This window comes from Leishmania braziliensis, chromosome 36 (assembly GCF_000002845.2).
Source record: "Leishmania braziliensis MHOM/BR/75/M2904 complete genome, chromosome 36".
Taxonomy (NCBI): domain Eukaryota; phylum Euglenozoa; class Kinetoplastea; order Trypanosomatida; family Trypanosomatidae; genus Leishmania; species Leishmania braziliensis.
In genome coordinates, this window is record NC_009327.2 from 1,990,578 (window position 1) to 2,018,211 (window position 27,634).

The following is a 27,634-nucleotide window of genomic DNA, read 5'->3' on the forward strand; positions in this document are numbered from 1 at the left end:
TATCTGAGCAGGGCGAGAGAGACGCTCATGGGCTCACAAAACGCATCTACAGCAGACGGACGAAAAAAACGTTCGCTGCTCCTACCTTCGCGTGGACAGCGTCGGATCACTCTCCAAGAACGCCTTCAAGCAGGCATACCCGCGCTCTAGGTCGTAGGCAAAGTCACGTGTCGAAGACTCATCCAGCATGTCCGCGGCGTTCATGCTGTCCAGACGCCGCTGCCAATTCTGCAAGCGTACACAGAAATCCTCCTTGCTCAGGCCCAGCTTCCTCAGCACTTGCAGAAGGTCGCCGAGAGGTGGATTGAGGACGTCGACGGAGGTCTGCTGGAGGCGCAGCGAGTCTAGCAAGGTGATGAAGTGGTCGCTGCACTCCACCGACTGGCGCGCGAGAAAGCGGGCGTTGTTTTCATTCGGGCTGCTAATCGGACCGTCCCGGATCGTCGTCTGCGCCGCCGGGCAGCGCGTGCAGTATTTTTCGAAGAAATCATCGATCGTCGTGAAGTACGGGTTGCGAGCGCTCTGCAGGTGCGCAACGGTATTTTTGTACTTCTCTAGAAGCCGACGAACTGTGGAGCTGTACTGGTCTTGGTCAATGAGGTCGCGCCGATTGGCCTTCTCGATCTGCTCGATAGCGATAATGACGGCGAAAAGGTCTGCGAGGTAGTCGATGTGCTGTCGATCCTCAGGAGAGATTTCAATAGACGCCATTTCGTATCCTTTTACTCGCTGTACGGAACATGCAGGAAAGCGGAAGGCCGAGCCAACACAAGAAAGGAGAGCAAAAACACAACGCACGGGTAGGAGAAGATATGGTGGCCTTGTGTGAATATCGTAGGTGTGGCTCTTGCGAACGCTTCCGGTGGTGCGCACTGGGGAACAACAACAACAACACAAGTACCACGCGTAAACACCTGAGAGAAAGGGAGGAAAAATACGAGCGGCGCAACTGGCGAAGAAGAAAGAGTTAGCGCAAACGAGTCAAACAGCACACAATCAAGTACACCACCTAAGCACGCGCATGGACAAAAATACTTCGCAAAGAGTTGAACGAACAAAAAGGCGGCAGACGAGAGGTGAGGTCAGGGTGGAGGGGAAGAGCGAACGATAAAGTCGTAAAAGTCATCTCGTATGTGCTGGACTCCAACACAGAAAAATTCAGCATGCGGAGGATGCATCGCCACACACGCACACATGGACAGACCACACCTCACAGCACCTCATATCTTTCCCTTGTCGCCACGCTATCTTCCGTCTGGAAGAGAAGAAGAACGGCACATACCGCTTCTGCGCGTGTGTTTACCCGCGGTGCACTAAAGTTTAGATTTCGTTTTTTTCGCTAGCCTGCACCACGGCGTGGAGCGTGACCTCTCAGCACAACAAGCCTCAGTTATCATCCATTAGGACATGGGCAACCAGCACGGAATGCCCTTTTATTTCTGATGACATCGGCATCGTTAATATCGTCAAAGAGAGCGCGCGCGCGCACGCGAGAGCCCCTCCTCCCAGAAAAAAAGAAAAAAATAAAAAACACTGTTGATTGTGTCGGGGGAAGAGAGAGAGAGGGGGGGAGGGAGGGGCGGGTGGCGGGCGGGGGAAGTCGCTATATAAACGCGGCTTGCGAGACTCATGAAAGGGCCGCACGAGCACGTTCTTCAGAAAGGGAAACGAAGTAAAGTTAACTTTTTTGTGGTTCTTCTCCGCTTCGTCGTACCGCCACACACAAAGTCTACAAGTAGACCCACACAACGCAAGACCGATCACCTCTGCTTCACCACGGCTGAATTCTGGCCGTCTCTAACGAACCGTCCTGCCATCGGGTTGCGCCATGTGTCGTAAGAGGTCTTTTCGCTCTTTTTCACCCCCCCTTCTCATGTGTGCTGTGGGATCGGTGCTACACGAACGCGGGTGGGTTGCACGCGTCGATCAAAAGGGGGTCGTGCTCAGGGTCCACCTCAAGGGCACAAGTGGTGGCATATGCTGTCTGGATAATAAGCGGTACTGTAGATGCATATACCGGATGAACTCGAGGAGGAAGCCGGCCAGCTGCAGGTCATGACTCTCTGAGATCCTTTACCCTGCCTGCATGGCACCCTTCTCCCTCAGCGGTTTCAAGCGGCAGAATTTGTTAATGTAGCACTGGGACTCCTCACATTGGAGTCTGCAAGACTCGGTGGTGACATCCGGTGTGCTTCCGTCATGCTTCCCGGATCAGCGCTTCATCAACCAGCCCCGTCGGATGGAGGAGATGCCGCGTATTTCGCACACACCCACTGAGGAGCTGATCGATGTGGATCTTGTTGTCCATTCTCGTCCATCACTCGTCCTTCACTGATCCCTGGATACTCTGGATGTCACAGGCCATGCCAGCTGTGCTAGCCAGCCCCTGCTCACAGCGCTCGCATTTTTCGCGCCATGGGGCCTGCGTCAGGCCGCCGTTGTTGTCAGGATAGAAGTGCGCCCTGTCTTCATATTCCACTTTCTTCCATGTCATGGGAGACGTGACTAGATAGCTTACCCGCATGTACCGCGACAGGTGGGACGCTGCCATGCGTCTGAGGCATCAGGGGCACACCATCCTCTACTGAGCCCACACGCCTTTGGCGGGAGCTGGTTCTTTAGCATTTGTCAGACCGTCGCCATGATTCACTCTGAGCAGATCCAACTCTGATCGCGGTCACGAGTTTCTTCGAGACAGCACCAGTCCAGACCTATTGTCCAGCACCGAGGTTCCGCATTCCTACCTGAGGGCAGGCTACAAACTCTTGGCTTACTCACAAAGCGAGTACCCGACCTTGGCACCACCGACAAGATGATCGGTATCATCACGGGAAGAGAAAGAAAGGCAAAAAAGCCAGTGACCGCACCATCTGCACTCGTACGAATCTCACATCGCTGTCCATCATGCATTACAGCCATCAACGAGTGCTCTCGGTGTGCATGTCTGTTCGCTCTGGCCCATCACGCCTTACAGGGTAGAATGAGCACGTCTGTTGCGCGGGTGCTCACTTTTGCTTGACATCCACCTTCCACGGACGGAACATATACATGCTGTGCGTTATAATGAACCACAGGCTCGACAGCATGTTGCAAATGCCAGTCGGGGCAACGAACGCGAGCACGTGGCGGAGCACCGCGCCTGTCTCGGTGGTGAACGGGTACCACCAGATATTGCGGGCAAGCATGCCAGAGGGAAGTAGGTCCGAGCTGATGCACTTTGCATTCACCATCTCCTTCAGTCCCAGGTAACCGTGAGTACGGCCGATTCCGCTCTCCTTCCACCCACCCCACGGCGCCTCCGACATTCCGTGGGAGTAGAGGTGATCGTTGATGGTGACCACGCCGCTCTCCAGCTGCATCGCCACCTTCATAGCATGCTTCATGTTGCAAGAGTGTACGCTGCTCGTAAGTGCCAAGGTGCAGTCGTTCGCCATCTGGATACCCTCTTCCTCCGTCTTGAAGGGAACGACGGGGAGAATCGGTCCGAAGGTCTCCTCCTTCATAATACGCATCGTTGGCGTGCAGCCGCTGAGGACCGTGGCTGGGTAGAAGAGGCCGTCCTTCGGGCAGTTCGCACTCGGCTGGCTCTGCGCCTCAATCTTGGCACCCTGCGCCAGCGCCTCTTTTACCTGCGCGTCAATTGCATCGTACTGATCCTTTGTTGTGATGCAGCCCATATCCACGTCAAAGGCGCCGGTGTCCACGCCATGGCGCAGCGCCTTCGTCTTTGCCTTCAGCTGGTCTAGGAACTCAGGGTAGATGGACTCATCTACGTAGATGCGCTCCACTCCGCCGCAGCTCTGGCCAGCATTTTGATAGCCACCCCAGCAAGCGCAGTTCACCGCACGCTCGATGGAGGCGTCCCTGAGCACCACCATTGGGTCGTTGCCACCGAGCTCCAGAGACACCGGTGTCAGCGTCTTGGCCGCCTCAGCCATGAGCTTCTTGCCCACACCGACACTGCCAGTGAAGAAGAGCTTGTTGATACCAGATCCAAGCAGCGCCCGACCGGCCTCGGAGCCGCCGATAATGATGTGCTGAAACAGTCCCGCCGGCAACTCACCCGCTCGCACCACCTCCTCAATGAAGCATCCGACAGGGGTAGAGTTGGTAGCCACCTTGAGCAGCACCGCATTGCCAGCCATCAGACCCATTAGTACCTCCCCAAACGGGATGGAGAAGGGGTAGTTCCACGGCGAAATAATCCCAACAACACCGACCGGCTCGTAGTAGATTGTGTTTGACTTGTTAGCGAATAAGATGGAGCCCACCGGCAGCTTGTGTGGCGCCAGGACCTTCTTGGTATTCTTCGCGTACCAGTCGCACGCCAAGACGCCTGAAATGACCTCCGTCACGAGCGCATCCTGGTGGGTCTTACCACTGCAAGACACAATCACCTCGCCGGCCCGCTCGGCGTTGGCAGCGAGGAAGGTCTTCATCTTCTTCAAGTGCGTCGCTCGCTGGTTGTACGTGAGCTTAGCCCACACCTTCTGCGCCGCCCGGGCGCTAGCCACAGCTTTTGCAATATCGCACGCCTGCTGCTGCACGTAGCTGCCCACCACCACACCCGTGGCCGGGTTTTTGACATCAAACTGGCGCGACATTTTTTTTCCTCTTCCCTGCGCTCTCTCTCTCTCTCTCTCTCTCTCTCTCTGGTACTGTGGGTCCGTGTCTTGTATTGCACGAGCCTGTGGCCACGGCTGCGAAAGAGGGCTCTTGACACGAAGACGTTCCGCGGTGTGGTTCTTTTGCTAGTATGACGCTGATTTCACTCGCCTGCTGATGTATGCAAGAAAGGGTTACGTCGCTCTGAGCCCCGTGAGTATGTGGAGATGCGTACCTGCAGTTACACTTCGCAGGCACCCTGAGTACCGTGACTGACCCGTTGCTAGGGAAGGAAGAGAAGGGGGTCTCCAGTGAGAGTTGGCAAGAGCAGACAGAGGGGCGGGGGAGGGAGAAAGGAGGAGGAGGAGGAGGAGAAAAGAGAGAGGTCGCTACGCAATACGACAGAAGAAAGGTGACGCGAAAAGCGTCTGTGTGTCTGTGGTGCAGGTGGGTGAACCTGCAAAGAGGGGAGTGGGAGGGAGGGGCTGTCGATAGACAAAAGGGGTGAGACAAAGACGAAGGGAAAGTAGAGAATAAGTAGAGAGACCCAAAACAAAACGCAGAGAAGCGGAGAGCACCCTGCCAATGTTGGAGCGAGAAGGCCCTCGAGTAAGCACAGCGTATGTGAGATCAACGACTAGCAGGAGATTTTAATGTTTTTCGTGCTGTGGCAGTGCGGAAGCGTGAGAGTCTGAGCGTGTGAGAAAATGCAGCATGTTTGGGAGGAAAGAGGAAAAAGGAAAGGAAAGGTGAGACGCCTGCATGGGGGAAACGCAACGAGCAGACCACTATTTCGAGTGAGGCACCACGAGAGAGAGAGAGAGAGAAAGTTTGGTCATCACCTTCGGGAGCGTTGGTGGCGTTGGTATCAAGCTGCTGTACAAACCGACAATGAGGAGTCCACATACGGCAGTTTAGGTGTCCTAGAGGGAATCCTCACACAGGTGTTTTGAAGCCACGACGCGTTGATGAACGTCAGTGTCGGCACCTCCTGGGCGTCAAATCATGTCTTGGTGTTATCTTCGGTTGGTCTTTCCTTAGAGACAACTCTCTCCACACAGCGTCGCCTTCGCGTGCATGGAGCAGCTGCAGGAGTGAGGAAGAGCAAGGGCCAGCACTGAGGCAGGAAGACGATCAATCATGAGACAACGGAGGAGAACACAGAGGCGCATACAATAGAGGTCATTTTTTTTTCTCTCCTGCGAGTGGAACCGGCTGCGCATAAACACAGAGGCGTTTGCAGATGCCGGTGTTGTCCCACCCAAAGCTCAGGAGCCTAGGCGGTACTCCACACGGAATCGTGGCTGAAATACGCCTATACGCGCCTTCTCTGGGTCGAAGCCTTCACCGACGGTGTCGCTCATTTGCGCTCCATACGACAGCACCAACGCCTTGTACCTTTCCTCGGCGTCTGCTCGGTGGCAGCGGCCGTACTGAAATGCAAGAAACTGATCAACAGGGGCGTGTGCCTTGAGAGCGACCTCGCGCTGTCGCTTGCGTACCGCGAGAAGAAGCGCAGTGGCGGAGGAGCTTTGGGTTGCTGACGCTGAGTCGACCGCACTGCCCTCGTTTCCGTCGAGGCCTCCACTGCCGCCGAGGCTGGCCGGTGACCACAACAGTGCATCAAGAAACGAGTTCGGCAGTCGCGTCTGCCACTTGGCATCGTTACTGAAGACGCACGCACCAAACGGCTCAAGTTCCTTCCCTCCAACACAAGAGCGGTTCGAGCAGCCGCCCTGGCGAAACGGCCCATGGGCGTCATCGTCGCTCTCTCCTTCCGCCTCCTCCGCAGCATGTGCAGCAATCTCGCGCTGCAGTTCCTGGCCAGCGGTGCGATCCTCCGCATCCTCCACGTCTGCCATCGCCTCCAGAACATCCAGTGGCGACGCTTCTGTATCCGCCCGGTAGCTGTCAACGTTGGGAGGCGCAGAGGTCGCGCCTGCCACCGTGGCGTCCTCGTCTAGGTCGTGGAAGAAGCTGCGCAGGTTCACGGGGTTCGAAAGCGCAGCAAAGGCGGCGGCGCTGTCGTCATACTCCTCGCTCACGCCAGCAATGGTGTGGAATTGGCCGCCACGAATGACGACGTTGTTTAGTTTCTTTCGCTCCCGCGCCTTCTCCAGGATGCTCTCTTCGACGGTGTGCTCGCTGATGAGGCGGTAGATGGTGACTGGGCGAGTCTGCCCGATCCGGTGGCATCGGTCCTGTGCCTGTAGATCCATGGTGGGATTCCAGTCGCTGTCGTAGAAGATAACGGTGTCGGCGCCGGTGAGGTTGAGACCAATGCCGCCGGAGCGCGTCGAGAGAATCATGCAGGTGATGCGTGGGTCGGCGTTGAAACGGTCGACGTACTGCTGCCGCAGCTCTGCCTTGGTGGAGCCATCCAGACGCGTGTACACCACCCCGATCAAGGCAAGGAAGCGCTCCAGGATGTTCAGCATATTCACAAATTGAGTGAAAATGAGTACCCGGTGCCCGTCGTGCCGCATCTTCTTCAGCGCTGTTTCAAGAAACTGCAGTTTGCCGCAGTCGTGGATGAGGAGGCGCTTGTCGGGGAAGCTGAAGCTGCGCCGCACCTGTATGGGCCACATTTCCTGCATGAAGAAGGCGGCATCGTATAGCCGCCGAGGCGCCACGCGGCCACACTGTGCGGTATCCTGAGCCTTGGCGACGGCGCCGATCAGCGCCGCGCACCCCTCCCGCCCGAGCGTCTCGAAGGGGTGGGCATGTGCAATCGGAAGCGACCAGTGTAGCCTCGGCGGATGCGCCGCCAACACCGCCGGGACATACACACACACACGTTTGAGCAAAGGAAGCAGGGCGGCAGCGCGCACAGCAATGGAGGGGCAGAGGCACGGGTGCCGCTGTGCTATGATGGTTTGCCGAAGCGTCAGCCGACATGTGGGTGGCACATACGTGTTCCGCGCAGTCTGAATAGCGCAGTAGCGTTGGTATTGCGCGGCAGTGGTTTTCTGGTGTCGAGAACGACTTTGCTGTCTGGCCTGTACCAATACGCTAGCAAAAGCCGCTCTCAAGGCAGCGCTACAGTCACGCAGCTGAGACACATTCGGGGTGTATTCGCGCGGACGCTTTGTCGATGCTTCAAAAAAGGCAGGGCTGAAACGCCTCGCAAATGACGTCATCGCATCCGCGGTCGGCGCATCATGCCGCTCTACCTCAGTGAGAACGAGCCACCATGGCGCGGCGGCTCCGGTGCCAGAGAAGAACGCGCCTTGCAGGGACTGCATGTCCCTGAGGACCCAGTCCACGTCTGTCACTTTCTCCGTCCGTTCATGCGTGCTCTTCGCCCTACCGCCATCGTCGTTTACGTCAAACATGTAGAAGGACGGAAAGTGCCATCTGCCTCGGTCATCATTGTCGAGGAGGAGTACCTCACGAGGTACGTGCAGTCCCACAACGGCGTCGTAGCTGAGGATCAGCGGGGAAGTGGTGGGACGCTCCTCGAAGAGGTCTGGGTGATCGCATACCTTCCGCAGCGCCAGCAGCACACTCAGTACGCCGCCAGGGCCGCCTCCACGGCTCAACTTTTGCCGTGTTTCGGCAAGTTGCATGTAGTCGTCGTACAGGGAACGCTGCCGGCGTGACAGGTGGCAGAGTACAACCTTCTCCGTCTTGGTAGGTAGTTGCGTCTCAACGTCCTTCTTGAGCCGACGCAGCATGAATGGTCGAATGAGGGCCTGCAGACGCCGCACAATGTCCTCGTTCAGCGTTGACCGCCCCGTTATCATCTCATCCATTGGATTGCTGAACCACTCCTTGAACTCTACATTTGAGCGAAAGGCAGAGGCGAAGGGGAGCAAGAAATGGAAGAGAGACCAGAGCTCCATGATCGAGTTTTGCAGAGGAGTCCCTGTTAGCAGTAGACGGTATTCTGCCTGCAGATCGAAGAGTGATTGCCACTTTAGGCTCATAAAGTTCTTGACGTGATGCGCTTCGTCGAGAACGAGAAACCCCCACGGACGGCGTCGGAACGCCTTTCGGTCCTGCACCACCAAGTTATACGAGGTTACGCATACGTGAAAAGCGTCCTCGCTGGTCCACCCTTTGCGCAGCTGCTGGCGCTCTTTAGTGGACCCGATGTAAGTGAGTACTTTGAGCCCCGGTGCCCACCGCTCTAGTTCTGCCTTCCAGTTCAGCACGACAGTTGTCGGCACCACAATCAGGTGCGGCCCCCAGTCGTTTCGGTACTCAGCGAAGTAGCAGAGGAGCGCAATCGTCTGCACTGTTTTGCCCAACCCCATCTCGTCAGCGAGGATGCCGTTGAGGTTGTTCTCGTACAGGTGAACCATCCACCGTAAGGCGGAGCGCTGATAGTGCCGCAGTGGTCGGTGCCCGCCCTCCGTGTCCAGCAGCGAAAGCGCTGCCTCGATCGGGGCCTCGTCGTCGTCGCCGACCTTATTCCAGAAGGACGCGTGTGCCGGTGCGGTTGCCGGCAACAACGGTAGCGTACTATCTAGCTGAGAGGCATTCAGAGTGCAGTGGTTCATTCCGCTAGGGCTGCAAGTGCTCATGCGATCTGCCACGGATGTTGCAGATGCCGTAGTCGGTTGTTTGCGGGCGGCGCTAAAGATGCTCTCGAGCAGCTTGCGTGTCAGTTCCTCCGTCTCGCGCAGTAAGTCCTCCTGTTTGCGGCGGTCGTGCTGGTGTTTCATCACATCGAACTCGACTTTTGCCAGCTGCTGGTAGGCGTCGCCGCGCCTCGACCAGTACCGGCGCACACCGACTGCAACGCGCTCGCCAGCGCGTGCTCGCGCTTCGCGTTCCTGTCGGCGCTGCTTCTCCGCGCGCTCTTGCAGCTCCACGTGGTAACGGATGAGGTCTCGGCTGAGGGATTGGCGAATGTGCTTGCACTTGCGCTGCGATAAAAGCGCTGCCTCATGCGACTGCAGGGAAGAGAGGGTTACACGCTGCCACAGGGGCAGCGGCACCGCGGGGGCGAGCGCAAAGGACGGTGGAGGAAATCTCTGTGAACGGCTGTGCTGAAGAAGCGCAACCAGCTCCGACATGTCTTCGTCATCCTTGTTCACACAGCCATCAGGGTGAGCCTCGGTCTTAGATGACACTAGCGCACGGGGAATCGAGTCCTCCTCCTTCACGCCGGCCATGTGTCTAACGGAGGACACTTTTGTGTCGACACGCGTAGACATCACACACGTAGAGAGAGAGAGAGGCACGGAGGACACACCTGCGCGTGCGTGCGATCCCCTTTGAAGGCAGAAGCGGGGCACACGCATCACAGTTGCGCGGCACGTCATATGCGAGTGTAAACGAGGGTAGCAGAGAGGGGCGAGAGGCGGAAACGGGAGATGAGACCTTGGGAGCGACGTTGGGGACATAGACATCGAGGTAAGGACGCGATGGCGGGCGATGAGAGAAGGGAGAACAACAGGGTTCGCAGTGCTTGGAACGTCGACTCACTACAAAGCGAGAGAGAGAGAGAAAGCATACCGTCAATTTTGCTGATGTGATGAACGTCGCGCTGACACAAATTCTACCATTCATGGGTACACCTGTGGGTGAATGTGTGTGTGTGTGTGTGTCGGCGCAGAGACAGAAGAGTTTTCCCGATATGTTAGAGATGCATGCATCTGGTGTAGGCCACTTATGACATTCTCCACCGCCGTCACCCAGCTGGTCTCTCTCGACATCTCCATGCAAAAGGAACTAGCATGCACTAGCACCCTGTGCATATACCAGTCGCTCCCTTTCTTCCAGGATAGAGTACGTGCCGCCATCTATGGAGGCGGCCACACGTTCCGGACACGCGCGCTGGTTTTCGAGGCCCTAAGAGCCTTTAACATCACAAAACGCCGTCGCAAAGGAGTCACATCTTCATCACAGCGATCGCGTCTGCCTTGCGAGTGCTGCTCTCAAGGTACTGCACTCGCTGCAGCATCCGTTGTCGCAATCCGCCATTCTCTTCCTTGGAAGCGATCACGGGAATGCGAATGAACAACTCCGACTCGATTAGAGCATGAAGAGATTTACCCGCCTGCTCTCGAGAGTTGCCGAGCCGGTATGCCATTGCAGAATCGTCGCTAGCCCTCTTCAGCGCGGCGTGCAGTAGACGAGAAGTGGGCACATCGATAAAGCGTGCCAAACGACGTAAATCACCCCTGTGAGGAAAAACTGCCGGCGAGATCGCCTGTGTTGCGTTTGATTGCACGAGTCGTGTGGCACACTCCACATCAACAGTCATCATCACCTGCCCGAAAAGTGTCACGCGCAGGTGACGAGTGGTGTAAGGCTGAAGTTGTACCAGTGCTGGACTGCTCATCTGCGACTCCGCGATGAGTTGAAGATCAGCTGCAGCACAGAATGCCCGGTACTCGAGATGACATAGGTTGGCAGGGAGCAGGTGCTGTGCCTGACATGCATGATTGCCCTGTAAAAGATTGTTGGCGACACTCAGAATGCCCTTGCTTGCAGCCTCCGTGAAGACGAGTTGCGCGTCGACTTGCCACGCACGCCACCAGGCGTGTACCGCCCCAGATGCGTCCTCGCGCCGTCCGCCTGCCTGCGCAGTCACGCTGATGTATTGCTGGTACCGATGGCACAGGGTGAAGAGGGGGGTGTCGAAGGTTGTGGGTGCCAATGAGGCCGCCGCGCCAGTGCCTTGTCCATGCTACAGCACCACGAGAGCGTGCAGCATCGATGACAGCGTCACAGGCGCCGTTGCCATCGTCACTTGCTCGGTGGCCCTCTCTGCCACCTGGGCCAGCGCAGCACCAAAGCGACATAAAGCAAGCCGTGAACTAAACACAAGGGTCGCCACCACATGCAGGAGCGCAGCGCGCACCATTACATCAGTTGTCAGCTTCACACTCGGTGCACTCACTGCTCTGCCGCTATAGTATGGGGCGAGGGTGCACTGCAGCTGATCAGTGAGCGGCGGCACGTCCAGCGTCCCCTTAGACACATCGGGCAGCGTCGCTAAAGTTGAAACGGTCTTGGTGTAGAAATGAAGGAGTGCGGCGAGGAGCATGGCCGCATCCTCCGTCCGCGGTCCGTCAGCGCTGGCAGACGGTCTCGCGTGCAGGCGCAGCACGATGTCGCGAACAATTGGGTCAAGGGCACCGAGCGATGGAAGTTGGTGAGGTGGCCCCGGCATTCTGTCTATTGTCGTAAAGGTAGACATTTCAGTTGATAAGACGTGTGTACGCCTATAGCGTCTTGACGTCGGAGCGCAAGCACCGCTTCGTCGACACAGCGCAGAGAGAGCGACGAAGGGAGGAAGGCCTAGCTGCGCTCCAGCTTTGCGCCCTTAGCGCCGTTGTTGTGTTGCCCTAATGAAACGAGAGATCGCAGCATCCACGATATCATAGTTGGCAGCGTCTCGGATAGCAGTGACACGAATTCAAGAAGCGCAGAGACGGAAGCTGAAAGCATAGGCAACGACAGGGCAGAGTTGCGGGTGTCCCTCAGTACCTCGGCCGACTCGAGCAAGACGGCACAACCCCGTGCCTAGCTGTCGAGCAGCGCTGCCACGAGGAATCGATCAGGGGAAACGACCACATCAACTAAGGTGTCATCGTTCGTGTGGGTGCTGCGGAGACGCACCTGTTCTGATTCCACCAAGTCGCATAGTATCACAAAGCAAAGCTACACCGCCTTGCACCATACTTCATGCTCATCCGCCGAGACCTGGAGCCTTGCCTGGGAGCCTTGGTCGCCAGTATGCTGTTCATGTGGGCCTCGCAAGGCGGAGAAGGCCGAGCGCGACGGGTGGGTTGCAAGCATCGAGAATATGCACGCCAACGCGATCGCCAGCCTCATTGCGTCGTACACGTTCAACCGCTTTGACGTGTGCAGCGCCGCCGCAGCAGCCTCCTCTTTCGGTCTTGCAAGCGGCGTCAGGAGGGCTACTACTCGTTCCAGGTCCAGCTGGCGCACGTCCGCACCAAAGGAGTGCACAAACTGCAAGTATGCATCGGCGTGCACTTTTTGCGTCTGCGCCCCGGAAGCGAAGTAGTCATCAAAGACTTTGAAAGAGGGGCAAAGAACGGCACCCACACAAACTGTGCAAAGGCGGTGAGGGAAGACGTCTACAGGAGAGGCACTGGAAAGGCTTGACGAGGCGCAAGTCAAGGGCCGACGCCGTCGCCCTCTTTGCAACTCGGGCCCCACCCCTGTCCATGACCGGGCCCGCCTAGCGCACCATGCACGCCATAAAAGCGTTGAGGGCGGCACATTTGGAGGACTTGACGGTTTTTTGGCGGAAGAGAGGGTGTGAGGGGAAAAGGGGGGTGCCCAGGTGCTCCCGCCCATACTCTTCCGCGTCGCTGGCGAAGGAGTGCCACCAGCCTTCTCTTCCGCCACAGCGAGAAGAGCCGAAGAACAACACACCACCGCTGACGGAGGTCGGAGACGTCAGAGACGTGCGCGACGAAACCTCACATCCAACACACAAAAGACAATGGGGAACGAGTACGCAGGACGCGCCGTGAGTTCAGTGCGTATTCGGTCATACGCAGCAGGAGTATGCGTTTGTGGTCGGCGTGGCGTTTCAGCCATTTCGCTTCAGTTAAAGCACACAGACACGCGCATCTGTTTGTGTTTGTGCAATTGGCTGACGCGTGCAAGCAGCAGCAACCGCTTCACTTAGTCCAGCAGCAGCAGCAGCAGCAGGGAAAGAGGGGTAGCATCCTTAACGCACATGGCGCTTGACTTCACCACCAGTCACACCATTGTCCCCCCCTTGTCATTCTTAGTCACTCTCACCCAACGAGCTCGAACCCCTGGCCCACGACAGCCACTCGTGATCGAATCGGCAGTGGCTGATTCCTTGATGTCTGGTTCACGACAGCGGCTCCGCTCACGCCCCGAACACTCACTCGCTGAGCATGCACATGACGCAATTCCCCGCGCTGCGCTGCCTCTGGATCGAACTCAATGATGAGTTCCTCAGTGACTACAATGAGCGGCATTGACAGCGCGGGCCAGTGCACACTCCTCCCTGCCGTCAACCCAGTGGACGCACTCCAGAGTCGCTGCAGCTCAGCAGCCTGCACCCCCTCACCTTGCGCCGTAGCAACCTCCAACGCCATCAAGTGCACAACCCCAGAGTCGTGCAGTGCCGCGAACCGCCAGTGGTGCGTTGTCGCCTCTGCGTGGGGCGGCAAGACCTTCTGAATTCTCTGCAGCTCGCTGATCGCGTTAACGCTCGACTGCTCCACGCGTGCGTGTGCGCGGACAATATGCGAAGCGGCGTCGATGGCGTACACCACTCCATTTGTGTCCCCAGCCATCACCAACGGTAATGCCAGATCCGCATTTGAGGAGCACGTCAACGAGTCGCAGCCACCGTCATGGGCGCTGCTCATACACATGACCGGCTTTGTCCGGTGCGTGTTCAGCACCCCTTGCCACCTCAGCTCCAGCGTGGCGCCTGTCGCCTGAGGCAACCCACCTTTCGCGCCGCGGTCTTCGTGCACGTGGAAGAAAAGCACTGTTCCATCGCTGCTGCCGACAGCGATTTCCGTCGAGCTCAACGCCGTCACCGCCATAAAGCGCGGGTTGCGCTCTGTGAGCGTCAGCGACGCAGACGCCGCAACAACTCGCTTTCTGCGCCGTCTCTGGAAATGGGTGCTGCTGATGCAGGGCTCACGTGACACACTGTCCCCCTTCACATCAGCCGAAGAAGCGCCATCCGGCGGCGATGACGCGGTGTTGTGCAGGGGCGGGGTGCCACTGCCGCACCACCAGTCCAACAGCTGCAGAGGGCTGAAAATCCGGTCAGCGGACCACAAGTTCACCATGGCCCCGCCGCCCACCGAAACAAACCGCAGCACATCCGCCTCAGTCCCGGGCAGCACGGTCACCGCCAGGATGTTTGAGTGATGGGCACCACACACGTTCAACGGAGTGAGGACGCCACCAAACAAAGAATCAGCATGAGGCATCCCCATGGCCGCCCTCGCAGCGCGAATCGGATACAAGGCAAGGCTACTGTCTTCATTACCCATCAAAAGACAGTGAAGCGGCGCTGGTGCATACGCGACGCAGTTATAGTCCTTGCCTGGGAAGCCTACTCCATGCAGAAGAGCTGTCTGGGCACCAAAGACTGGAAGCTTTGACGGCAGCAGTGCGGTGGGGTCTGGTCGCACCAAGATCTGCTGCACTGTTCGACCGTCGGAGCAGTGCGCAAAGAAGGCAATCGGGCTACCGGTAGGGGAGGTGGCAACGATGCGTGCGGTCAGCAATCGTGGCGCACGAACCCCGTTGCAGCTGCCCACCGGCACCCACGATGCATGCCCCGGAACGCGATGAAGGAAGGAGACCGTAGTGCCGCACTGAACCACCCACAAGCACGGCGAGACAGAGAGAACGTCAGAGACTTCAAAAGGGAGGCGCAACGGCTCCCTCGCAGGCGATGGCAGCGGAGACCCCTTTACTACTTCACCCACGCTCGAAGAGGAAGAGGCATGCAGGTACACGTATTCCACCACACCACCGGTTCCACCAACCGTGATGAGGGTGGCCCCTGGCTCACGCACGCCATCGCCAGTGGGTGCAGAGCTGCAGATCTCTGCACAAACAGCCGAAATAGCAATGTGTAAGTGTTCGGCAAAGACATAGCGGTGAACAGTGGCAACCACCTTTAGGGAGGTAGCAGGAGGCAGTGCGTGAGAATCAAGAGAATTGCTCACTGCCTCAAGACTGCAAGTCAGTACATCGTACTGTGTGCCCAGCAGGCACCCATTCTTATCTCCAGCGAGCAGCCAGAGCGAAAGGACCACGTTGCCCGTCACAGAGCAGCAGCTGTCATTGCTGAGCCTACTCATGCTACATAGGCCACAAGGGATAGGTAACAACGACAAGGTTGTCGTGAGAGGACCGGGGCAGTCACTGTAGACGACGAGTATGTGCCACGCAGCGCTTACGCAAAGTTCGACGGACCGCTCACCCGTACTAGCGTCCTCCCCACTGCTACCAGCATGGCACACGGCTAGCAGCATCCTTGATAGCACAATCGTGTTCCGTACGTGATTTGTCGCCACAATGAATTCGCTTTTAATGGTGTCAGACGAGCTGTGTGCCACTGCATCGCTGTCACCGCTGAGAACGTGTGGGACGGCACTAACACTGCCTTCGGGAACGTGCAGAGCGGACACTTGAGTGATTTTGCCAAAGGTCTGCAGAGCTAACGTGGCCAGTAACTCGTCATCTGGCCGCCGTGTCGGTGCCGCTGCTAACGCCGCTACAGGAAAGGAGACACCGAGCTCCGCGTTGTAGTAGCAGTATGGTACAGCACGCAGGACACCCACTGTCGTGCCAACCAACGCGCACCCAATAGACGCAAGGTTCTCTCTTCTCGCAGAAGGTACGCAGCACTGTGCGATGACGCTTTCCAAGGTTGCTGGGAAACCCCAATCCAAGGCGGGCTCGTCCCCAACAGCTTTATAACGCTCTCGTGACGCATCGGGCAGCAGTGCGATCCACCAGCTGTGCAACGGTGAATGAGCACATAGCACGCACAAGGCACGGCCAGTGCAGGCGAGTAGAAACCCATTGCTGTCCACATGTACCGCGCGCACCTGATCGGTCTTCTTCGCCGATGAGCTGAATGATGAATGTGGTCGCAGTACCTCCTCACGATCGGTGGCCACGTTGCCGCAGATCGTTGCAGTTGGCACAATCGGAGGTTGCAGCATTACCTCGTGTGTTCGCAGCTGCACCGCTCCGCCCTCACCATCTTTCTCGCGCTGTAGTGCGAACGGTAGCATGTGGGCAAACACCGCACCGTCGAAGCCACCAGAGATGAGAGTCACGGAGTGCGGGGACGGTGTAGAAAAGGCAACACGATAAACCCCGTGACCTCGGTGCTGATGACAGCGCAGGAGGCGAGGCGTTGCAACAGCCTGCATGCTGGCGCCTTGAGTCACGTTGTTCAAGGACAACGCAACCAAGTTGCCATTGTCACTGGGGTTCACTTCGATCACTTGCACGGAGCCGTCCTCGCCGGCAACGCCAACGTATACGGCGCAGCTGCACCAAGGCTGCTCAGGGTCCTTCGACACAGACAGCCGCCATGTGGAGTGCAGTGCAACGTCGAAAATGCGACTTCGGGCAAAACTACCACCGCTCCCACGCCACAGCATCACCCAGTCGCTTTCTTGCGGCTCTGCATGCCCTTCCAGATGGTTGCCATTGGATGCGATCAAAAATCGTCGTTCGTACAGCACAACAGACCGATCGTCACTGCAGGAAACGAGGTGCGTGCGCGCGAGTGCTGTGGCATCGCCCTGCGTACTTCCCGTGCCGCACGACATTGGATACGTCGTGTTCACCCGCACCGCGAAGATGGCACAGCCGCTGGGATGAGCCTGCACGCGAGACACAACAGAGCACGACCCAGCCCACTCTCTGCTCGGCTGCTGTAGCGCTGTGCCAGGCACTCTCGCACAGTCATCATGCTCGGCGGCCTCCCACTCCACAACCTCACCCGCGTACGTGGCCGAAAAAATTCTGCACGACACACACGACATCCCTTTCGCCACAGAAGCGATGAGGCCTTCATACCGCTCTGCTAAGAGCGGATGCTGCACTTGACAATCCGCGGCGAGTACGACGCCTAGCCGCGGACCGCTAACACGTGAAAACGCGCAGCAAGCTGAAACGTCGTGGTGGCTGGAGGTTGTCTGTGCGTGCAGTGCCTGCGCGATGCGGTCCAACGCACCGTAGAACAAATCATTGGAGGCGGTGGCCACGCACACGACGCCTCTCCGCTCGTCCACCACGATGCGCAACACACGCCCTTCATCTGCGTGAAGAATGACACTGCAAGGGCGTCTTGACGGGTCACTGACTGCGCCACATCGGGCAAGCACGCGATCTGCCGCACCCATAAACACGATTGGCAGCTGCGACGAGGGGTACGCCACGTCCATTGCACTAATCGTGGTGCCCGGCGGCGCTGTGGCGAAGTGGACGGTGGCGGAAGTCAGCCGTGAGCCATTCACCGATGTGCTGCATTCCAATGACGCCGTCCGACTGCAGTGAACGGTATTCCCTACAGCAAAGTAAACCTCGTCGCGATTACTGGGGCACGCGATGGCAGTGATAGGTGCATCGCAGACATCGCAGAGCATGGGGGGAGGGGAGGGGGAGCGCGGCTAATGGGAAGAAGAAAAAAAACGAGAGAATGGGGTAAAAACGAGGGAGAGCAGCCGGGGTGGCAATCAGCGTTCACGCTAGAGCAATGAAGTGGAGGGTGACGCATGGCCCAAGATAGCGCATCCACGGGGCATCGTAACCAACAAAGACTCAGCATCACTCACCTCGAAAAAAAGGAGAGAGAAACTGCAAATGCACCCACGAGAGGAGGCGACAACGTCCCTGACACACACGCCTTTGCTAGCGGAGCGAGCCGGTGTTGCGCTGCGTCGGCCTCGCCTCGATACCGTCTAGTTCACACTTTTTCGTATGATATTGCTTGGCTTTATGGTGTGTAGTGGTGAACGCTTCCTTCCTCTGAAATAGCTGAGTCTTCTTCTCCCAAGTATCCATTCTCTGGATACAGCAGACGAGCTTAAATACAACGCTGCCTCTCCCGACCTGTCACAGACCCATCGCGCAGTGCAAAGCAGAGCCAGACACGAGCAAGACAGCAATACGCCAACTCAGCCATCGGAACAGAGCATCAGCCTTAAGGTCGACCCAAGCCCTCGCTTCGCATGCCGCCTCACAGACGTGCCCCATCATGCCAGTCGCCACGTCGTGCATCCCTCGCGGTGGCTCAGGCTCCCCACACTACTAGGCGCTGAGGGCCATATGGGATACGTTCGAGTCAAGAGGACACCTTGCCCAACATATAGAGGGTGTAAGCTTCTTCACCATTTCTGGCCGCTCCAACGCAACGCCATCGACTACCTGAACCCTAACATCAGCAGCGAAAGGCAATTCTAACTTCTCAGATCGAAGGCACCGAGCCCTGTCATCAAAGCTGCCTCCACGCGTGGCAGGGAGGGTGGAGGGCTGCTTGGGTTCCCTACAGAGCAACAGTACGGGGTCCTAACATCGCGCTAACGTCTCCCCTGCCATCAGTGTCAGGCAGACGCACACACACAGAGCCAAAAAGAGTTGATGACTAGAGAGAAAGAGCGACACACATAGGCAGGCGCCTTTTTCACAAAGCCGCAGAGGCGCCGCACATTAGACTGCCCACTAGATCATAATGGCGGCAATCGACAAACTAAGCGTCATTGCATTGGTGCTCCAACCAAGAAGAGAAAGACACGCACACCGGAAAAAAAGAGAAACAAAGGTGGCACTCAAGTAGCGGGTGGCAGCACATGGACCCAACATCAGAGGCGCTAAGAAAAATGGAGAATGCCGCAGCGCCAACACATACACACCTGTGTAGCCCATCCGTGCACTTCACCAACAACGCAATCAACAGACACGTACACCAACGATCTGCTAATCATCCAACATCTGGCACCGCACCGTTTCCTCCTCTCTTGGGTGATCCAGCTGGGATACGGAACAGAACTTACTTGACAGCAGACGCAGCACGTAGGAGCACTGCGACGACTCGTAAAGGCTAATGTATGGAATTGGATTCTGAAATTGGGAGTAACGACAGTAGAAGCGCACCTCTGTCTCTATGCGACGTTCCTTCTCGTACGGACACACGTCGCCACCACTATAGACGGTCGCGGCGTGCCGGCCGAACGCGTCGCTGGCGCTCCAGTACAGCTGCACCTTCTCAGACTGACGCTTTCCCAGAGAACGGCTCTTGGTCCTCGCAAGAGCATCCACGCGCACATGCTTGTCCCAGCAGTAGACGATCACATAACTCCCTTCTGAGTATTGCACACATGGGTGCTTCGAGTTCCGCATCACGGCCATCAAAGACTCCATTTGGCGTCCTAGTGGATAGTGATTGGCATCGAGCGGGTCGCGGCGCTTTGTGCTTATTGTATTACACAGAAATCGAGAACCGTTGCTCAACTGCACATATCGCGCTGTGCTGGCTCCGTCAGCGTCGGCGTCCGGTCCAAGGCGGGAGCCATAGGGTGCTAACAGAAGAAAATGGTTGTGCTCTACCGGGTTGGAAAGATCCATGGCCGCTGCGACAACGCCACGCAGCTCAAGTGCCAAGATGATGAACGCCGTGGCAGTAAGCCACAGCACGCAGCTACTGCGCCACTCCATCGTTTGATTGAATGCCCCAGGTAAAAAGTGTGCGAGAGGGCGATGTGAGGTGTCAGTACCTCTTCGTTTTTCTTCTTTGTGTGTGTGTGGTGCTTGCTTGTGTTGTTGTTGCTACTGTTGCCACTGTCGCTGTTCCTTTTAGAAAGCCTTTGGGCAGTCGGTTGGTATTTCAGGTGGTGGTGAGTTGGTGTTCGGCCAACGGCTTGTGCGAGTGTACACCTCCATCAAAAAGGTAATGGCAGCGCTTGGTGGATTAGCGACCACGCGCACAGACGTGCTCGCACGTTTCTTGGAGAAGGAAAACACACACGCGCACATACATACTCACATGCATACACACACACACACACACGGACGAGTTCGAAGAGAAAATAGAGTAGAGGACGAGAAGAATAAGAAACGTTAGTTCGCGGCAGAGGCCTTAAGTGCGCAACAACAAGGGCGAAAGAGCGAAAAGGAAAGAAAGCCCGCGTCAACTTCGACCAGTTGTGAAAGTACCGATGCGCACAGACACCCACACACGCACACATCGTTGTGTGAGATGGACACGCACCGGACACCTATGATGAGTGTTTCATGCTTCGTATGGTTTTCGTTGTCCTCGCTTAAGATAGAAAAGGGTGGTTATCCACGTAGATGGCCCGCTGCCACCCACGCCGTCGCTGCATCAGTCGGTGTTGAAGAAGGTGAGGCGCCCGCCACCTGCCCTCGCCTTCCTCTCACCCGCCAAGCCACCAACAGCATGCATAAAGGGCCAAGTGGTCTTATCTTTTCCTCTTGCTTGCTCGCTCGATAAAGCGGGGAGTGAAGGAGTTGTGTACCAAACTCGTGCAAGTAGGTACGTGGGTGTACTGATGTGTATGGATGAGCGCTGTCTGTCATACGCCAGGTGAAACAGTACTCGCTGGATAGTAGTGAACGTAGGCGACGTGAAGGAAATGTCCAAAACTACGCTGTCATGGCAGGCCTCAAGAAGCTGCTTCCGTCAGCGCTACTTGCTCATCACCGCAAATGTCTCCTAGTCGGACCGCATGTAAAAGGCGAAGCCGCTCCAGCTCCTCCGTTACACGCACAAGCGCAACTTCTGCAGTGCTGCATGATCATCGCCCAATTGAAGCTGTGCCTTCGCCAATAAGTGCCGCAGTTGCGCGTCTCGAAGAAGGGGCGGACGATACTCGCCCGGAAAAACGTCGCCGGGCCAAGCGGTGGTCTTCAGCAAGGCCGCCTGCGCGTCAGCACAGCTCCTCCACGCACGGAGCGCCGCTACGAGCTGAGCAACGTGGTCTGCAGTGTACAACCCTACTGGGGTGAGAAATGCCTCCAGCAGAACCAAAATGGGGCCATGTGCCTCGTCGGCATGCCTATAAGTGCGCTCGAGCTTTGAGCGGTCGCCTCGAATAACTTTGAGTGCTTTGGCCGCGTGTTCGTCGGGGCTCTGTGTACCACCAGTCACCGCGTCAGCTGCGGTGTCCATCGCAAGAAAGGCAAACGAAATTGCGTAGTGCAGACGGAGTGGTGCGTAGGAAGGGTGCAGAACAATGAGCTCCTCGTACGTGGCGGCGACGCGGAGCGCAACCGCGAACCAGGAGGAGAAAGACGATTCACAAAAGCGCATCGCGTGTGGCACGTGACTCAGCAGCCCTCGCTTGCACGCCACTCCGCCAGACCAGTTGAATAAGTCATAGGTCATCACCGCTGCGCCGTGCTTATGCGTCTCCGGCGACGACACCGTGTGCACATGTGGACTCCAGGAAAACACGTTGAGGCTGCGCATGAGAGCCAATGCGTGGCTAGGAGTGTCATCCTGAAGGAGGTAGTATTCCGGCAACACTGCACTGTAGAGGTAGATATTGCCTAGCATCCAACCATACATAATGCGCACGAGTGAGGTCGGCGCCATATGCAGCTCCGCATTCGCCTCCTGCAGGAGCATGGCTTTGAGCTTCGCGTAGCTCACATCGGCAGCACGTCGCAGCGAAACGCAGACACTAGAAAGGTAGTTTTGGCTAACGCCCAGCTCGCGAAGTGCACGTCCATCGTCCTCTGCTTCCTGAGCAGCAGTTACCTGTTCAAGCAACTGCGCATACGCCGCCCCTACCTCGGCTGCTAACTTGATCAAGTCGTCTAGCGTTGGCAGCGTTGCCAGATTCGCCACCTGCGAGGTGGCGACATCCAGTGCCATCACATCACGTTCAGTCAGTACAAGCGGCTTCCTCGTCCAGAGACGTTGCTGCTGCTGCTGCTGCGCACTCGATTGAAACACCATGGAGTTACCCAGACACATGTAGAGCACCACGCACACAACGAAGCAGGCCGTTGCGATCCAAAATCCGCGCCGTTGTCGCTGACATGTCGTGCGGCCCTTTAAGGCAGAAGCTCGAGCAGCAGCGGCAGCCAAGGCGGCGCCAGAGCCCTTGACACGATCACCGCGTTGGCGCATTTGGGCAGGACAAGCGCTCAACCAGCGAGTACAAGAGAACAAGGCGAGATGCCGGCGCTGTTGTGTGACTTCATTGTATAAAACGCACACGACAATGATTGCAGGTACCGATGGAAAAGAGCGGAAGTAGAGGATAGCGAGGGGAAGAGAACTTACGGTATCGTGGGCGGCAAAGAAGCGCCAGGCGTGAAGGGTAAGAGGGAGGGGATGCACGTGTAAGCAGCAGTCACACTCGTTTTATAAGGGCAGCGCAAGCTTGTGTGTTTGTCTGCTTTATATCGGTAAGTGCAACAGTGTCTTCTGTGCGTCGCGGGAGCATCAGCACTAAAAAGGTGCGCCTCTTGCATAAAGGCGTTCAAGCACCGGTACGCACCAGCAAGGGCGCTGTGGCTCCAAACGAGCACCTCTGTGTCCGCCACGACACTGCTCTTTCTTGTACCTATCTGCTGGCGTTAAGTGTTGCGGCTACAGACTATCGCAGGGCTGTGAAGTTTACTGTGTGCGTGGGTGGGTGTGTACAGGTGCACTTTCGTGCAGAGAGACAGCGATAATCTTTTCGGGGAGAGCACATCACTGTGAAAATGTACCTCAGTCAGCACGAGAATGTGTGAACTCCAGTGTGCCGCTTTCCTCACCCCCTCTCTCCGTCTCCATGCCCATATTACCTCGTCCTTCCCCGGCGACAGCGAGGGTGGGGAGGGGAGGGCAGGGGAGATGACGGATTCGTCGCACCTGGCTAACTTTCATAGCTTACCTATTTTTAGTCGTTGGTGTTGATTTTTGTGAGGATGATGGGGATAATGAAATGCGTGTGTGTGTACGTGCGTTTGTCTTGTCTTTTTCGTCGTCACTTCACCTTAGGAAGGCAAATTAAGTGAGAGAACAAAAGGGAAAGACGAAGGGACTCAAAAGAGAGCTGACAGAGATAAAGCAGTGGGGGCATCGATAGCGCAGACAGAATGCACAGCCAAACACCACACACCGATAGGGAAAGGAGACATGAAAAAAAATGTAAGTGGGGCAGAGAAAAGGGTGAATTGCTGAAGGCACATGCACTCCATTCGGACTGGCGATGGGGGACGTAATGCGCGTCGGGAATGAGGATAGGGCGACAGGGGGGGGGGACATACGTGATGATGGTGAAACCCTGCAAGAGCAACTGACTACGCGCGCTTTAATGTAGCCTCGGAGTTCAAGAAAAGCTCAGCTTCCCTACACCACCAGAGCAAAAAGAACAAAAACAACACGCAGGCGCACGCAACAACCAAACGCTCGTATACCGCGAGAAAGCGATAGCAATGGTGCCACACAGCTAAGGAGAGGAAGCAAAGTGCTCCCACCTACCCACCTCTCCCCCCCCGCAAAAAAAAAAAAACGAAGGGGAAACGGGAGGGAAAAAATGGTCACAGAAGCCCCTTATTATGCACGCACACACACAAAGAGGAGCAGCGCAGACCAGCACACGGGTGTAAGCCCTGCCTTCCACATTGACAGGTAGCGAATTTTGCTGGGAAATAAAGAGGAAGAGCTGTGCAAAGGGCATGAAGTCAACTCACGATATCCTCTGAACACTTCTGTTGCTCTCCCTATCTCGTTGTGAAAAATGGATACAGTAGCTACATCTCACGCAGATGGTTGACAACCCTGCCACGGACAGTGTACTCGTTCAGTGTTTCCATAGTAATGTCGCCCAGGTTCTTCGCGAGCACTCTCGGGATGGCCAACGTCGTCTCCTCAGGAACCGGACTCACGTCAATGACCATGCGGAAGCGCTCCAGCGCCTTCTTGGAAAAGCCATCGATGCCGTCCATCACCACGACCGCGCGATTTGTCGCTGCATCCATGCGGTGTGCGCAGGCCTCAAAGTAGTCCATCTCGGGACGCCAACGCAGCCCCAGCGACTCACCCTCTTTGCCTTCCAGGAAGCTGTCGAAGATGGAGCTGCCTTTGGTGGTTTCGTTGACGACCCAGCGCGCATTTTTGCTACCGCTAACGCACCCGACGGCGATCCCGTACTGGCGAAGAAGGGAAATGAGCTGTAGAACACCCTCGCGCATCGGCATGCCGTGCGTCGTCGCGTAAGAGCGGAACAGTTGTAGCTTGCGGTGGCACAGGCCGTAGAGGGTGTTCGACTCTGCTGTGTCATCAACCTCCCCAGTCAGCGGCGGCGGATGGTTGTACTTCTTAAAAATCTCGTTTAGCCCGTAGAAGGGTTTCACGTGGCGCAGATAAGCAAGGTACAGCTCCTTCGTCATAGAAAAGTCCGAAAAGCCGTGCTGATGAAAGTGCTCCTCCAATGTTTGTGTCCAAGCTTGGTAGTGAACGTCCTCAATATCCTTGACGACGCTATCCAGTTCAAAGACGACGCAGTCAAAGTCGAACACACGCACCTCCCTGAAAAGCCGCACCGTCTCGGGGTGATTCAGTCGCAGCGTGATGCGGTTTGCACCGGCGTGAACCAGCATGAGGTCCGTCACGCTGTCTGGGGCGCTGACTAGTGTGTATGTCACAAGCCTCTGCGTCACCAGGACGCGCACGAGGCAGCCACGGTGCCGCGCGTGGAATTCGAACTCATCCATTTCCTCACTCAGCATGGGGTTGAAGTGCAGCACACCCTGTGCCACGCGTAATCCACAGATTCCCACCGCCATGGAACTCCACGACCCCGCCGCCGCGGTGCAGTGGAGACCACCGCCGGAGTTGCCGATGAGGTTATCAATGTCAACAAACAGTGCGTCGTGAAAGTAGCGCATCGCCTTGTTTGGCAGCCGTAGCTGCGCCGCCACCACGCTGAAGATGGCGAGCCGTAGCGCCGCATCCGAGGCGGTAACCGCTTCATAAAACGTGAAGTCTGCCTTTGCCTCGTCCAATGAGAACCTGTCCGGTGCGAGCATAATTGCCAGTAGCACATCCGGTATGCAGCACACTTGATGCCGATACACCACTGTCGGGTGGTAGAGCGACATCAGCGGGCCCCCCGCGCCGTCCTTGAGCGACGTGAGGCCCCAGCGCTTCTTGCGCATAAAAGACTGGTCCATTGGGTGAATACGATAGGTGCCGTCGAAGGGCAGTACCATCTTGGTTGCCGCTTGGTCCATCGCTATGATGTCATTTTCCGTCATCTGCGCTCGCTGCATAATGCCGCACCACATCTCCGGGTTCTCCTGCCGCAGCATCACCGCCAGCTGCACGGCCCACTGCAGATGCATTTGCGCCATCAAGTTCGTGAAGAAGTTGTTGTCGGCAACATCATTGTACGTGTCGGGGCCCGACACGGAGCGCAAGTGAAACAGGCCCTTCTCCCACGTGCCCCACTGCAGCCAGACAAGCGCCGTCGTGAAGATGAGGTCCGCACCACCTTGCACGAGAATGCTAGTGTCGCTTGTAGCTGTCACATACTCCCTCAGCGCGTAGACGACGACGGCGTTCACGAAGAGAAACGCGCCGCAGTACGGCGTGGGGTTCCTCTCTCCTGTCACGGTGCGATAGGGATACAGAGCGCCGCGGGGCAGAGACATGTCCGCCGCAATGTCCTTCGCCTCGTTCAGCGTGCGAATCCGGAACTCAAGCAACGCGCGCGCCTTCTTTGGACACGCATGGGAAAGGAACGGCACGATCAGCGCGTCCACATCCCACTGCTGCACACCCAGGAGCATGTCTCCCGTCAGACCACGGGTCGGGAAGCAGTAGTACGGATCCCCGCTGGTCGACATATAGGTCTGCAGGATGTTGAAGCGGAATGCACCCTGTACATCAGCCTTCGGCTCCACTCGCACGTCCGCTGTATCCCAGAAGGCGCTCATGGCGTAGCAGTGTTCTGCCAGCAGCTCCTCGTAGCCGAGCGCTGCCACCTCTCGGGTCTGATGCGTCGCCACATCAAGCAATTCCTCTGTCGTCGCATCTTCGTCGCCAAAGTGACCGATAATTTTAACAAGCTCGATAATAACACCGTCGGAGATGCAGCTCGTGTAGGAAGCTTCTGTCCCCCACTCTGTAGTGCGGCTGCTTGGCGTGAGAGTTGTCGGAGACACGACCGCTGGGCTCGATGGCGAGACACTGCTCGACGGGCCAGCACCAGATGGAGATGTCATGAATGCCGGATCACTGCTGACCGCGCCTTGAGTGGTGGAGCTGGTGTCCATAGATGGGAAGCGCTGCGTCCCAGCAGAGTAGGAGCGCGATGTGCACGTCTCGACAGAGGCGATGGCGAGATGACGGCAGCTATTACGCGTTCGCACGAGCACGACACTCATGGAGTCTTGAATGTTCGACTGAGTGAACATCGCCTCGACGTCGTACTCGACTGCTGAAAGGAGCGTACGCGAGATGAGGCGCACGTCGGTGTTGTGCGCGTTTCGCACACTCATCTTGTAGTGCATAGCGGAGATGTTCTTGCGCGCCGCTGAAACGAAGCGCCGAGACTCGATGGTAATCTCGCGGTGCTGCAGGTTGGAGAACCAGACAAATCGGCGATGCAGCTCCCCCGTGCGCAGGTCGAGGCGACGAGTGTGACACTGTGTGGTGCCTTGTGCAGCGCTAATGTGCTCACCGCTGAGGAACGCGTCAACACAAAAGGCGTCTGGCGTGCGCAGGCGGTAGCCCTCCTTGGTGGAAATGCCAACGGAGAAGGAATGTGGTTGCATGAGCGGACGCTGCTCATAAAACCCGGAGAAATACACTCCTCGCAGTCCAAAGGGGCTATTGGCACTACTGCCACCATTGCGGTCTCCATGCTCGTGCGAGTGGTGCCAGTCCTTTCCACCTACCGAAGCTGGAGATCGCTTCCTCCCTTTGTCTGGCAGTATATCACCACCTCGGCGATTGTTGTTATACGCACGCTGACTTCTAGTGGGGGCGTGGTGTCGCTCGTGGACGTTCTGGCCCACCTGCGTCTCCTCTGAATGCCCACGCACGCCGACGAGGCCGTTGCCGAGAGAGAAGAGCGTCTCGCTCACAAGCACCTGGCTGCCCACCGGCAGGGTGTCCTCCCGCAGTTCCCATCGGTCCACCTTGATGGCTGCATCAATACGACGCTCGACAGACGTGCTGCCCGTTCCATCCTCAGTGGCTTTTGAAGACATTATGCATGAAACACAGAGAGAGAGACAAGCACGCGGGCGCAAGAGAAGAACAAATCAGACGAGGAAGTCGGAGAAAAGCTGAAGCGGATGGAGAACAACAACAACAAAAATAGCCGTCCAAACCACGCAGTGCGAAAGGGTACGAGTTGGTGGTGGACGGCAGAAGTCCACCGTCTGACAAGAGTGCGCGTGCGCGTCGGTGCCTCTGTGCAACACACAACAAAGCGGGTGTAGACACGTCAGTGTACAGACGCAGACGCATACTCTGGTCAACGTCGAGAATGTTCAGAGCTTGGATGTTCAAAACAGAGGTGCGCAAGAGAGTGGAAGT

The 27,634-nt window shown here is 57.0% G+C and overlaps 7 protein-coding genes and 1 pseudogene across 8 annotated transcripts; all 8 read right to left on the reverse strand.

Moving 5' to 3' along the window:
• Positions 1-81: 81 nt before the first annotated feature.
• On the reverse strand, positions 82-711 carry LBRM_35_5420 (vacuolar protein sorting-associated protein-like protein; the record flags this gene model as incomplete). Its single annotated transcript, XM_001569108.2, has 1 exon — positions 82-711. One exon carries the CDS (start codon positions 709-711, stop codon positions 82-84), a length of 630 nt encoding a protein of 209 aa, XP_001569158.1.
• A 2,294-nt stretch (positions 712-3,005) lies between these two features.
• LBRM_35_5430 (putative aldehyde dehydrogenase) lies at positions 3,006-4,604 on the reverse strand (the record flags this gene model as incomplete). The annotated part of the gene is made up of 1 exon (XM_001569109.1): positions 3,006-4,604. One exon carries the CDS (start codon positions 4,602-4,604, stop codon positions 3,006-3,008), a length of 1,599 nt encoding a protein of 532 aa, XP_001569159.1.
• Positions 4,605-5,873: 1,269 nt separating this feature from the next.
• Positions 5,874-9,728, reverse strand: LBRM_35_5440 (putative helicase; the record flags this gene model as incomplete). Its single annotated transcript, XM_001569110.1, has 1 exon — positions 5,874-9,728. One exon carries the CDS (start codon positions 9,726-9,728, stop codon positions 5,874-5,876), a length of 3,855 nt encoding a protein of 1,284 aa, XP_001569160.1.
• Positions 9,729-10,447: 719 nt separating this feature from the next.
• LBRM_35_5450 lies at positions 10,448-12,891 on the reverse strand (annotated as a pseudogene). The gene is given in 2 exon segments: positions 10,448-11,869; positions 11,872-12,891. Coding segments are annotated over 2 exon segments (2,442 nt in total).
• A 449-nt stretch (positions 12,892-13,340) lies between these two features.
• Positions 13,341-17,714, reverse strand: LBRM_35_5460 (conserved hypothetical protein; the record flags this gene model as incomplete). Its single annotated transcript, XM_001569111.2, has 1 exon — positions 13,341-17,714. One exon carries the CDS (start codon positions 17,712-17,714, stop codon positions 13,341-13,343), a length of 4,374 nt encoding a protein of 1,457 aa, XP_001569161.2.
• A 1,330-nt stretch (positions 17,715-19,044) lies between these two features.
• Positions 19,045-19,782, reverse strand: LBRM_35_5470 (conserved hypothetical protein; the record flags this gene model as incomplete). Its single annotated transcript, XM_001569112.1, has 1 exon — positions 19,045-19,782. The coding sequence occupies one exon, from the start codon at positions 19,780-19,782 to the stop codon at positions 19,045-19,047; it is 738 nt and encodes a 245-aa protein (XP_001569162.1).
• A 1,063-nt stretch (positions 19,783-20,845) lies between these two features.
• LBRM_35_5480 (conserved hypothetical protein) lies at positions 20,846-22,222 on the reverse strand (the record flags this gene model as incomplete). Its single annotated transcript, XM_001569113.2, has 1 exon — positions 20,846-22,222. The coding sequence occupies one exon, from the start codon at positions 22,220-22,222 to the stop codon at positions 20,846-20,848; it is 1,377 nt and encodes a 458-aa protein (XP_001569163.2).
• A 1,616-nt stretch (positions 22,223-23,838) lies between these two features.
• Positions 23,839-27,303, reverse strand: LBRM_35_5490 (putative glycosyl hydrolase; the record flags this gene model as incomplete). The annotated part of the gene is made up of 1 exon (XM_001569114.2): positions 23,839-27,303. One exon carries the CDS (start codon positions 27,301-27,303, stop codon positions 23,839-23,841), a length of 3,465 nt encoding a protein of 1,154 aa, XP_001569164.1.
• Positions 27,304-27,634: the final 331 nt, after the last annotated feature.